A 13,104-nucleotide genomic window follows, 5' to 3' on the forward strand; every position below is an offset into this window, starting at 1 on the left:
GCTCACACGCTTCGTTTGCTTAGCAACCCTAAGCTAGAGGTGAGCAGTGCTCGTTTGGCTTGAATACACCCGGCCGTTCCGTTGCCCTGCTGTGGCGACAAAACTGTGCTTGTTTCTTCGATCGGGACGTCTTTTTACTCTGCACGACGACGAGACGTTCCCTGCTCTTCAGAACCTGCCAGAAGCTGCATCTATCGAGGAGAAGCTCGGGCCTGCTTGCTTCGGGGACCGGTGAGTAGATTAGCTAGGATCTGGTCGCCCTCCTGCAGTGTCCCTTGCTTTTCCCCGCTGTAAATACAGCACCCCTTGTCCGTACTCGCGCCCTGCTTCTGCCTCACAGTGGAGGCTGCGCTAGAGTCGCGGACCGTGTTCTCCTTCATTAGGGCGCCCTTCAGAGCTGTCCAACGTCCTCCGAAGAGCTTCACCTTCTGCCCATTGGCACCGGCGTGTGCAGGTACTTTTGAGCGCTAGGCTCCACTCTTCGTAGGGATTGGACTACCATCTAGTTAGGGGCCTCAGAAGGCGGACATATCACACGCATTGGTTCGCACTGCCTGTTTTCCTTCCCCTGCAGGTGGATAACATATTTCGTGCTGCTAATGCTGTGAAACTGTGTATTCTGTATATATATTGGGTGGATAGTGTATGTGTTGGTTTAATATCGTTGTATATTGCTGCTTTTACTGTGGTTATTAGTTTCAAGGCCTTATAATAAATGTGTATCTATTTTTGATATAAACAACTGTTTGGAGTAGTTTGTAAGCGCTCTTGCTTTGTGTGCTCATTGCGGGCTTTCAGTCACCCTCACCCCTCTTGAGACCTAGTCTTGACCGCCGCGATCGCTACCTTGATTGGTCTGGCTTGTCCAGAGGTTACCCTGTTCCAAGTAATTAGGTTGGCCTTCTGAACTTCTGCGCCACCAGGACAGAGTTCAGAAATCCGTCTTAACAGCAGTATGACCCAGAGACCAGTGATTGGTTACTATTAAGAAAGACAGATCAGAAACGAAATTGATACTGATTTTTTTCTTTACTGAGGATTCCCAGCCTGACGACAGGGAATATTCATGAGCATGTGAATCCATGCCAGACCCCATGCTGGAGAATAGCTTCTACTTTCCTGTTATCCATTTGAATGCCTTGTGGTGACAATACAAATCCTAAAAACTCCACTTCGGTGACATGGAAGCAACATTTCTCAAGCTTGGCATATAAATGATTTTCATGCAACTTGCGGAGAACTGCCGCACATGTGACACATGTTCTTGTACAGTGGCCGAGTAGATGAGGATGTCGTCGATGTATACTACAGAACATACGTCTAGCAGTTCTCGCAAGACATTGTTCATTAAGTGTTGAAATGCCGCCGGCGCATTACATAGCCCGGACGGAGTTTCCTGATATTCGTAGAGGCCATACCTGGTGCGAAACGCGGTCTTCCATTCGTCACCCTCTTTTACGCGCACCAGGTGATAGGCCCCTCGAAGGTCCAATTTTGCAAACACTTGCGCTTGTCTCAGTTGATCGAGCAATACGGGGATCAGAGGTAACGGATACCGGTTCTTTACCGTGACCTGGTTTAACGCTCGGTAATCGATGCATGTTCTTACGTTTCCCTCTTTCTTGGGGACAAAGAAGAGGGGGGAGGCCGCGGGAGACTTAGATGGGCGGATGAAACCATTTGCAAGGTATTGGTCTAAGTAGGTTTTCAGATGAGCGTTCTCCCCTTTCGTCAGGGTGTAAATGCGACTGCAAGGAACTTTTGGCCCTGGTACCAGATCGATTTGGCAGTCTTAGGAACGATGCAGGGGTAGTGTGTTGGCTTGTTCCTTGGCGAATACATCTTGGAACTCCTGGTATTGGGTAGGTAGGACTCCTAGTATCCCCAATACCGGTAGTGTCTTAGGGGATGCAGGTATTGGGTATTCTGATGCCTGGCCTGTCCCATAACAGTCGCTGCAGTCACTGGGAAAAGTTAGGGTTCTACTACGCCAATCTATGAGCGGGGTGTGCTTCTCGAGCCAAGGTATGCCAAGGATCATCTGGAATTGTGGAGCCGAAATAAGGTCAAATGAGATTTCTTACTTATGTCTGTCTTGACAGAGCAGGATAACCTTTGCTGTGCAACGGGTTACAGGGCCCAAAAGTAGCCGAGTTCCGTCGACTGCGGTTACATTGTCTGCGGTATCCTTTGAGCAAACTGGTAACCCAACTCTGTCTGCAGTTTCCAAGTCCATGTAGTTTCCGATGGCTCCACTATCCACAAATGCTTCAAGAGCGTGTAACTTGGAAGGATATTGTTGGTCTACAATGATTACTGGGATGGTGAAATGTGAGGTCAGGTGAATCTTTGTTGCGCTCGACAAACCGACCTCTATGTCTGTCGGGTGTTGGAGTTTTCCGTCTCGGTTGCTTCCTTCCCCCATCTACAGCTCCAACAGTCTTTCAAGGGGTCTTAGCCGGGCATTTACGGAGGAAATGACCAGATTGCCACAGTACAAGCACAACTGCTCTTGCCGTCTTCCGTCACGTTCTGCCTCGGTGGGTGGACCTCGAACTCCACCCAATTGCATGGGTTCGGGATGTGTTTCTACGGTCTGACGAACAGATGTCTCCTTGGGCCGGTTTGCTTCGGCTACCAGGCGATTAAAAGTTGCGACATAAGCCAGGAAGTCCCGACTCCCTTGCCGTAGGGATAACAACTCGTCATCCAAGGCTTGTCCTTCTTCACTGCGGGCAAAGAGTTTCTCTAACTCATGCTGGAAACCAGCATAATTCCTGAGTAAGGGGTTGTCTCTCTTTACCAATGGCACCGACCAGTCTGCGGCATGATCCCTCCCCAGCCCCCCACAAGTATGACAACACACAGGCCACTTTTGATTGGTCTGTAGGGAACAACCCCGGCTTGCACAGAAAATGTACACAAAACTGGTTCATGAAGGTTCCAAATCTATTCGGTTCTTCTGAGAACCTCTCCGGTGGGGCCAACGGTACATTGCCTGGAATAACTACTTGTACAGGTGCAATGGGCTGGGGTGGTAATGATGGTGTTGCCATGGCCCCCCCTGGCAACAGGGCCAAACCTGCCTGGGTCTGTAATAATTGTCGGGCAATCTTGTCTGTTTTGTCCCTGTTCACTACCAATTCACGCCTCAAGGCGTTTGTCTCTGCACTAGCTGAGTGTACCTCTGCCCGCAATTCCCCCAATAGCTGTGACAGCTGATCTACCTCCGAGGTCGCCATCATTCAGGCAGAGGAGGTTTAAAGTCGGCTTTGTGTTCGGTCACGCTCACCTGAGTCTCCGCAGGAGTGGTGGAGTCTTCCGACCCCAGCCCTGCTTTCTACTCCACCCGATGTCGATGGGAAGGCTGCCTGTAAGGAGAACAATGGGGTAGCGAGTGGTGCCAAAAACAACCCTGGGAGCCCTCTTTCCCTTGTCCCCTGTGTGCTAGAATGCTGTGATTGAGTGGTTCACCTTTTAGTTCAGGATGGTGGGCTCTCCGTCCTGCATCTGCAGGGGCGCTATGGTCCAGATGCCAATGATCAGTAACTTCACATGGTGCAAGGTTTGCTTGGTGTCACGGCTGTACTGCGGTGCAAAGCACTGCTGTGTTATTGCGGCGAAGTGGCCGCTGTAGAGAGAATGCGGCTGGTTTGGGGAAGTTCTGTAGCTCTTCTGATAAATGTCCCCAGGAGCCAGTTACCTCACTGGTTCTCTGAGCTGCAGGATAGGTAGGTGATACAATTGGATCACTAACTTTGAATACAGGTAAGTGCAGTATCACCGTGGTCCCCCTGCTACCTCACTGGGTCTGGGTGCGCGGATAATTCAGGTACGGAACATAAAGTTCTACGGTGTTGCAGCTAACGATGCGGTCCAAGTTCTAACCTGTTTGCTCTGTTTATCCCTTCTGCAGGTCTCCGGGAGTTGCTGTGAAGATGGATGCCTGAAGGCGGCTGAAGAGAAGACGAAGCGGGAGAGACTCGCCGTTCCGTGATTCAAAGAGAGATCAGCGGAAGCCTCAGAGTCGTGTTCTGTGAGTGGCAGCTGGAGAGGTAAGTGCGAAACAGCTGAGTTTTAGCAGCAGAAACTAACGCCGCCTTTCCTCCTTCTTTTGCGTTCGCAGAGGAGAGGCTTGCCAGCCCGCGGGCGCTGCGAAAATGCTGGCAGAAAACTCTGGAGTCAGGAACAGGTAAGCGTGTTCCTGAAGCTTACAGAGTGCACACGAAGTGTGGTTTGTTCTCTGGGCGTGGCTTTTATAGACAGCCACGCCCGGAGACTAGAGCGTGCAACATGATTCTGAACTGGCACATAAGGATCCATTTGGGTGGGAACAGGACGTCTCATGTTACTCTATGGGCGCAGGAATTCCTATGGGTGAAATGGATAACTTATTTCTGGCTCGCCAAGCTCTGACCCACATTGCTCCTGCCTGTTTTACCCATCTGCCATCATGAATTAAGAACGGAAACGACTTGGATGTGCTAATCAGGCCTGTACCCATGACAATTATAGAGACTTTGGACGCAGGTTAAACTACAGCTTGGGTAGCTGCATCTACATGACTAATGGATGAGGACATTTTAAATGGAATATTATATATATATATATATATATATATATGTGGAGCACCTTTTCGACAGGCTGGGCGAGGGTTGGAAGTTTCCTAATGGATTTTAATCCATTTTTTTAAAATAAATATAAACTTTTAATCTTTCTTTAGACTACGGTGCAATTTGTGGCTGGTGAGCTTTGAACCTGAAATTGGAATTTCACTCTGGGAGTGCAGCTCAATATCACGCCGTTTAGTCGGAGTGATAAAAATTGGAATATATATATATATGTAACTTTCGCACCATCATATGCGAACTTAATGATGGGATAGTGGGAGAAAACAACAGTATGGGCAGAAGTGAATGCAAAATATAGCGAAAAAATTGTGTTGTGGCTCCGTTACATTGACGATTTGTTCATAATTTGGGACGGCTCAGCCGAGCTGTGGTGTGAATTCGTCAAATCTCTCAACATTAATAATGTAAATCTGAAATTTACGGAACACCACAGCCGTACATCTATTGTATTCTTGGACGTGGAAGTCAAGATAGAAGAACAAAAAATTGAGTCATGTCTCCATAGAAAAATCACAGGTGCTAACATTCCGCTACACTCGAATAGTGCCCATCCAAAGAGTCTCCTATGGAGTATTCCATATGGAGAGTTTATCCGCATTAGACGCAACTGCAGTAAAATTGAGGATTTCGACTCAGCCAGCAAAGTAACGGCTTTTAATTTCCTACAACAGCAGTACCCCAAAAGGATTATTGAAAGGGCGTATTTGAAGGTCCGGGAAATGAATAGACATGCAATGTTAACAACATCTAAAACGGACCGAGCAAAAGAGGAGGAGCAAAATACTACCAGGTTAATTCTGACATTTGGAAGCCATTCGAATATCATTAGACGAATAGTCAGCAAGTACTGGAAAGTGATGAAAGCCGATAAGGATATAGGTGGCATGCTTCATGACCATCCTGATATCACCTTTCGTAAAAGTGCCTCCATCAAAGATTTATTGGTGAAAAGTTATATGGCCACAGAAAGGAACGATACGAACACCAATTGGCTTTCTTTAACAGGAACAGGTTTCTTCAAATGTACCAGAAGTAAGATCTGTAAATACGCAAAGAACTGTAAAAGTTATGAGCATCCTATACTGAAACATCTGGTCTACATCAACAGCAAAATCACATGTGAATCTGAATTGGTGGTATATGCTTTGATATGTCCTTGCTCAAAATGGAGAAAACAAAAATGCTGACAGTGGTGCACACCTGGTAACAATTGATATAGAAATTCAAATCATCATTATATGTACAGAAGAGCTGGTTTAAGAATTTAAAGGTGCGGGGGAGGAAAAAAGGCCTTGGCACAAAGCCTAAATCAGAAAAGAGAAAATAGAAGAGGACCCAAAAAGTGGGGCCCTCCCGTCCCCTGCACACTGTTTACTGATGCCACATAGGGCCTTCAAATATATGGATATAGATATATAACAGCAGTTTGTTAGTTGAGCATATAACAATTTATTTGGCAAAGAGGAAAACAAAATTTGCCAAAAGGCACATTCTGTTGTACAAAGTAATTCGTGACGTTTAACATATTAAAACAAATTGCGAAGAAGCAATAAATGATGGAGAGGTGATGCTGTCCAATTGTGGAGTGGCCGACGCGTTTCGAGGGTAACCTCTTCTTCATAAGGGCCCAATTGAACTGTTGACAACATTTCAAGGAGACAAAAAGTAAAATCTTTTATTTTATTTCCATAACAGTCAAGGACTGACTGACAAGCTGTACATAACTCGGGATGCTAGCGAGATGGTGAAGAGCAGAATACTGGAGATCTAGTATGGTGAAAAGAGTGAACTAACAGATCAAAGAGAAACACTCTATACTAATAGCTAAACACATAACAAAGGAGATGTATTGTGTGAGATCCACCTACATGGTGGGATCTAGAAAATGGCGTGATGAAGAGTCAGACAGATCGAGATAAGCCAAAAGCGGTAGTGGGTTCTAAATAGCAAGGACCACCCTTGAATAGTGAAAAAGCTGAGTCAATATGGGGAGCGTGTTTAAGAAAAAACCATACCCCTCCTGTGGACGGAGAAAGAATAACTCCAAAAGAGCGCTACTGAATAAAATAAATAATACTTAAAATAAACCGGAATTGGTTTTAAAGAATGCACTCACTCGAGTTGCGGGACGAGTAGCCAAGGCAACAGGGGCATCCGTGTGGTCAACAAGTATTCGAAACAATTATACGATGCAGGGCATCTGCAAAGAGACACGTACTGCTGGCACCTAAGTGGGGACATATACATTTCTGTTATACTGGAGAAAAATAAACCTGGGGTCTCCCAACCGGGCAAAGGGACCCAAGTAGCGGTAGCTTACCTGTACAGTGCGGGGAACACTGTTAGTGGAAACTGAAACCGGCAGGCAGTGGCTCCGCGCGGTCGTAACCTAGGGAACGAGCTGTGCTGGGGACACGCCGTCAGACGTAGAAAGGAAACTAAATAATAAACATAGAAAAGGGCATAGAAGCCGGTGAGTGAGGAATATGGAGGCCATCATGCAATGGCGCATAGTGCAAGCGTACTCATAGGGACTGACCAGAGATCAGGATAAATAAGAAAAGTAGAGTTAATATGTTCCATAATGAAACATAAGAATTCTGGTGTTCACCATCGCAACGCATTTTATAATTTTGGTTCTAATGGAACAGAAATTTGTGAATAGTACAATAATCGTTACAGTCATGATAGATAGCACAAATGGTACATGCAGTTTACTCTTAATAGTCCAAAACAAATCATGTAGAGTCATGAGGCTACTCATTATATAGTGAGACAAGTATAATTCAATGGCAAGGGGATAAAAGATTGCGATGTAGCCTATTACTCATACAAGGTTCGAACGAATGGAGAGATGGTTCAATTGGTCATTCGTGAACAGGTGCAAACATTTAAGTGAATATAGGCAAGTCAAACATAGGAAAATACAGTTCCCTTGAAGAAAACATCAAAGTCACAACACTTGTAATGACAAAGAAAAAAATTTTTTTTAAGGTCCGGGATACTGACACTTGTGTATAGTAGTTGGCGATGTAACATGTGAGTTTCACAATTCACTATAGAAAGCAACTCAAAGAGAATTCATCATTCAGACCCTTAGGTTGCAAAGTGTCAAGTGTGTGGATCCAGTACTTCTCTCGCTGTGACAACAGGGATTGGTAATTGCCACCTCTGTGTGGACGTTTGACAATTTCTATGACTTGAAATTTAATTTGTGCAATCGTATGTTGGAATTCGATGAAGTGCCTTGCCACTGGGGATCTGAGATTCTTACATCTGATGGTGGATTTGTGTTCTGACCATCTTTCTTTGACGGGTCTTGTGGTTTGTCCTATGTATAATTTACCACAGGGACATTTCAATGAGTAGATGACACCTGCGGAGAGGCAGGTGGAAAAGTCTCTGATTTTGAATTTCTTCCCAGTTTGTGGGTGAGATATCGTTTCACCTTTTATAACATTGTTACAGTTCGTACAGTTCAAGCAGGGAAAGGTACCCTTCTTTATGGTACTCAGTACAAGTTGTTTGTCTTTAGGAGGTCTTTCCGCTCTCACTAGTTTATCTTTGAGATTATGTCCACGTTTAAAGGCCATCATTGGTGCTTTGGGAAATAATTTCAGGAGAGAGGGATCATTGTGTAGTATGGTCCAATTTTTACGCAGAGTTTTGCTGATTTGGAAACTCTGTCGTGAGTACTTTGAAATGTAGAGTAGCGGTGTGGACTTATCCTTGACTTTAGGGATGCGTAGTTGTTCCTTCGTGAAGGTCTCTGATCTGTTGCGGGCTTCTCCTGTGATAGTATCTGGATACCCCCTAGATCCAAATCGTTCAACTAGAAATGAACATTCTGAGTCAAGGCCTGCTGGGTCTGAGATAATTCTCTTCAATCTTAACATTTGACTGAATGGTAGGCTTTTGAGCATGGGTTTAGGATGGAAACTGCTGAAATGTAAAAGATTATTCACGTCTGTTGGTTTATGGTACACCGTGGTGTCGATGTGACCCTCTTTGATCTGTAAGCTCACATCCAAAAAATGTAATGAAGGGTCCCCTACTTCCATTGTGAATTTGATTGTGTTGTTCACTGAATTCAGATGTTCCAAAAAAAGATCCAATTCATCTCGTGTACCACACCAGATACCGAAGATATCATCTATATAACGTTTCCAGGTCAAGATTTTAAATGACCAAAATGGGTGATCCAACACGTTTTCTTTTTCAAATTTATACATGTAGGTGTTAGCATAAACCGGAGCCATGGCCGACCCCATTGAAGTACCTGATGATTGTACATAGTATTGGCCCTGAAATCTAAAGTAACTGTTGTGAAGAATTATTTCCAGTAATTCCACAATAAATTCTTTGTTCCCTCTTATATGTTCATGATTCAACAGGAGCCAGAGTACAGCATCAACCCCTTCGATGTGGGGAATAGAGGTGTAAAGGCTGCATACATCCATACTAAAGAGAATGCAGCTAGTGTCCAGGGCTATGATTTCTTGTAGACAGTTGAGGAAGTCTGTAGTGTCCTTCAGGTAGGTTGGTATTTCCTGGATTAGAGGTTGAAGTAAACGATCCACATAGATGGCCAATGGGTCAAATATGCTATCAGTTCCCGCAACTATTGGTCTGAGTGGCGGATTAATGTTGTCTTTATGAACCTTTGGTAAGCCATAGAACACAGGCGTGATTGGATATTTGTTTATAAGGAACTGACTTGTTTTTGAATCAATCCAGTTGTTTTCCAAAGCATTGTCAATAGCTTTCTGGATGATGGCTTTGATTCTAAGTAGTGGATCATTATCAAGTTTTGTGTAAGTAACGGTGTCGTTAAGTAGTTCCAGACATCTCCGTGTGTAGTAGGATGAATCCATGATCACGATTGCCCCACCCTTATCCGCAGGTTTGATAGTTAAATCTTCATCTTTAGCCAGCTGTTCAACATGTTCAAGTTGGCTATTCTTAATATTAACTGGTTTAGTGCTATGGTAATTAATTCTTTTGAGGTCATTAATGACACTCTTCTCGAAGAGATCCAAGATCGAATTTTGAATCTGAGGGTCGAAAGTACTCTTGGGGCGCATCTGTAGGATGTCATCCTCTAGGGCCTGTGATTCTGTATCCAAATCGGATTCGAAAAACATCTTCAATCTTAATTTCCTCAACAATCTGTGAAGACAGATTTTTTCTTCAAATAGTGATGTGTTGCAAGTAGGAACAAAGGAAAGACCACGGTTTAAGATATCAAGTTGGCCACTCGTCAGGTTTTTGCTTGATAGGTTGATGACTAGATTTTCACTTATTTGTATCTTCCTTTTTGTGTTTTTCTTGCCTCGTCGTGTTTTTCTTTTTCTTTTTGTCTGTCTCTCAGGCCTAAAAAAACACCTGTGGTACTAGCAACTGTCCCAGATTGAGATGGTGTAAGGTGGGGAATTGTGGTCCCAGGTGTTGGTACTTGCTGTGGAATTTGTTCTTGTGACTGGTCTTTCGGTATTGGTTCTCCCACACTGCTACTACTACTATCATTTCCTTGCTCAAAATGGTACATTGGAAGCACAAAATGAAAGCTGAAAGTACGCATCTTGCAACATGTGAGAGCCATTACTAATAAGGACTGCTCTTACCCTATGGCTAAACATTTTTCGGAAATGCATAATGCCGATCCAGCTTATCTTACGTTTTTTGGCATTCATAAGGTCATCCCAGGCCCCAGGGGAGGCGATAATGAAAGAACACTCCGCCAAGAAGAGACTAAATACATCTTAGACTTCGAGAGTAAAACACCGTTGGGACATAACATCGATGAGGAGCTTCACACATTTTTGGGGACATAAAGATCATATTGAATACGATAACACCCCCGGCAGCTCATTTATTCAAAGGACTTTTTTCATAATTGTATATGCTTAATGGATTGTGCATTGTTTCATTTTTTATTCCTTTTTACTTATCACTTCTTTCTTTCACTTTTTATGGTGACTTTCAATTTGACTCAAAAACAATTTGTTTAATACACTTGGCTCAGGTATGCCCATTGGGAGGCCTGTTTTTGATTTATTGATTTCGGCCTGGCAAGCAAGTAGTCCAATCTGAATGCAATTCTAAGATATTAGATGTGCTTAAGATGGTGTGATTATATTTTCAGTTCAGAGTTGACACCTGGGCATTTTTTACCAGGTATGCATACTTGACATTTGAAAGTATCCTTTCCCTTTTATATCTATTTTTTGATATTATCAAGTTATAAAAATACGGGAACATCATATGGCAAGGGAGTTATTTGAAGTCACTACTACAAGTGAATGTTGGGACATACTTGCTTTTATTGTGTTGTACTACACAAGAAAATGAATTCCTTTGTTTTGTATTGAAGAATTTTAGAGAGATGTTTATAGCTGGCACAATGCACTTTATAATATGATATGAATGTTCTTCATATTCTTCTATTAATACTTACTGTATCATAGGAATGCATTGTTTGCACAACAGCACTACGCACTTTATATTGTCTCAACGCTACTCATTTAGCGAAGATATCAATCTCGCCTCCAGGCACTCCATAATTATGGTGAGATGCACAAGTAGTTACTTCTTTGCTTCGCTAATAATATTTTTGGCAGATTTTTTCTGTTGCCCTTGCACTCTTACCTTCATGTACCCAATGTGAAAGGCAACACTATATTATCTAGTCAAAAAAACATGGCAACATCATATGGCAAGGGAGTTATTTTAAGCCACTACTAGAAGCAGATGTCGGGATATATTTGCACTAAGCACTTTATAATATAACATGAATGTGCTTTATTGTTCCATATGAACTTACTAGATCATAGGAATGCATTGTTTACATAAATGCACTATGCACTTTATACTGACTCAATATTATATATACAGCGAAGATATTAATCTCGCTTTGTAGGCACTTCATAAACATGTCAAGATGCATTAGTAGTCACCTCTTTGATCCGCGTACATTTTAGACAGGTCTATTTTGTTATCCTTGCCTCTATGTATCAAATGGGAAAGACAACACTATGTTTACAATATGATAGTTTTGATGTTTCTCGTAATGCACTTACAATTGTAGTTTGTGCCATACATTATGAGCTGATTTTCTGAAATAGCACCAATATTTAAAATGCCAATTTTATTCGTATTTGTCTTGCTGTGGCTGAAAAGTCATGTTTATATTTAAACATATGCTTATATCCTTCTGTAATGTGAACCAGCAGCCCAAGCCAAGATGGCTAATTGCCATTATTTTTGAGATTTTAAGCCACCTTTTTTATGTCTTTCACTTTGGTGGGAGTGTTTGGTATAAAAACAAACACTCTATGGTTGATGAGTAACTGTGAACAAGCCACTGGTTAGTGGTGAAACGCGTCAGGCTGCCGTCTGGCCAAGCATAATTTGCACTGGGAGATTACTTTTTATCTATTGCACACGTAAAATAAAGGCTGTTATATTATATGCAACCTATGCTGCTGTGTTTGCTGTTGGATTTCCGTGATTCCTTGGATTATTGGAACACTTTTGTTCGTGGAGTGCTGCTCGCCTGAATAGTTTCTGGTTGAAGCCGTTCGTAATTGAAATATATATATATATATATATATATATATATATATATATATATATATATATATATATATATACACACACACATATATACACCCACACACATATATACATACACACGCACACAACTGGTCATGTAAAGAAGCTTGTGATTAACTTTTTAAATGTAATTGCATATATATATATATATATATATATATGGGATACATTACTCACCGTAATCGTATTTCTGATGCTTGTATCTGCTTAGATTCACATGCTGTGCATAGGCCGACATCTAGTGGAAGCTGCGGAGTATTACAGTTTGTTTTTCGAAAGTCGAAAATGGGCGTCGACACAGGCGTGCCAGTAATACTATCCCTAGTGTGACGTCCACTGTACCCAAGATCCCTCACGCGTGTAGGATCCTCAGATTGTATTTTTTCTGACATGAGGAAGCATGAGGAGTAGCGTGAGTACAGATAATCCAAGCAGATAGACAGAAAAGGTAAGACTACAAGCAATCATGCGCCTTCTCTCGGAGGGGAGGAAGGGTGGGTCGCATGTGAATCTAAGCAGATACAAGCATCAGAAATACGATTACGGTGAGTAATGTATCCCTTCTGAGGCTTGTGGAATCTGCTTAGATCACATGCTGTGCATAGATTAGCGAGCAGTACCAGAAGAAGGAGGTGGGATGTGAGAAGGGTCATGAGCAAACAGGTGTCTTAGAACCGCTTGTCCCACTTGTGTATCTGTCTTGGAATGAGTGTCAATGCAGTAATGCTGAGTAAAAGTGTGAATAGAGCTCCAAGTAGCCGCTTTGCAAATGGTGTCGAGGGGAACATTTGCAATGAAAGCCAGAGTGGCACCAATGCCTCTAGTAGAGTGGGCCCTTGGCGTAAAAGGCAGAGTCTTG

At 43.0% G+C, this 13,104-nt stretch overlaps 2 protein-coding genes across 2 annotated transcripts in view; both read right to left on the reverse strand.

The window, feature by feature from the left end:
- Positions 1 to 13,104, reverse strand: part of CCDC34 (coiled-coil domain containing 34) — a 563,579-nt gene that overhangs the window by 159,298 nt on the left and 391,177 nt on the right. The gene's annotated exons all lie outside the window — the stretch shown is intronic.
- Positions 6,057 to 10,142, reverse strand: LOC138503634 (uncharacterized). Its single transcript, XM_069623506.1, has 3 exons — positions 6,952 to 10,142; positions 6,748 to 6,858; positions 6,057 to 6,267 (listed from the first exon to the last, which is right to left on the reverse strand). Exon 1 carries the CDS (start codon positions 9,773 to 9,775, stop codon positions 7,688 to 7,690), a length of 2,088 nt encoding a protein of 695 aa, XP_069479607.1. The 5' UTR covers positions 9,776 to 10,142; the 3' UTR covers positions 6,057 to 6,267; positions 6,748 to 6,858; positions 6,952 to 7,687.

The sequence above is a fragment of the Ambystoma mexicanum genome, chromosome 11 (assembly GCF_040938575.1).
Source record: "Ambystoma mexicanum isolate Mex_15411 chromosome 11, UKY_AmexF1_1, whole genome shotgun sequence".
NCBI classification, from domain to species: Eukaryota; Metazoa; Chordata; class Amphibia; order Caudata; family Ambystomatidae; genus Ambystoma; species Ambystoma mexicanum.

Coding starts and splice junctions, on each gene's coding strand:
- LOC138503634 (XM_069623506.1), bottom strand. CDS start 9,775: ATGTTTTTCGAATCCGATTTGGATACAGAATCACAGGCCCTAGAGGAT.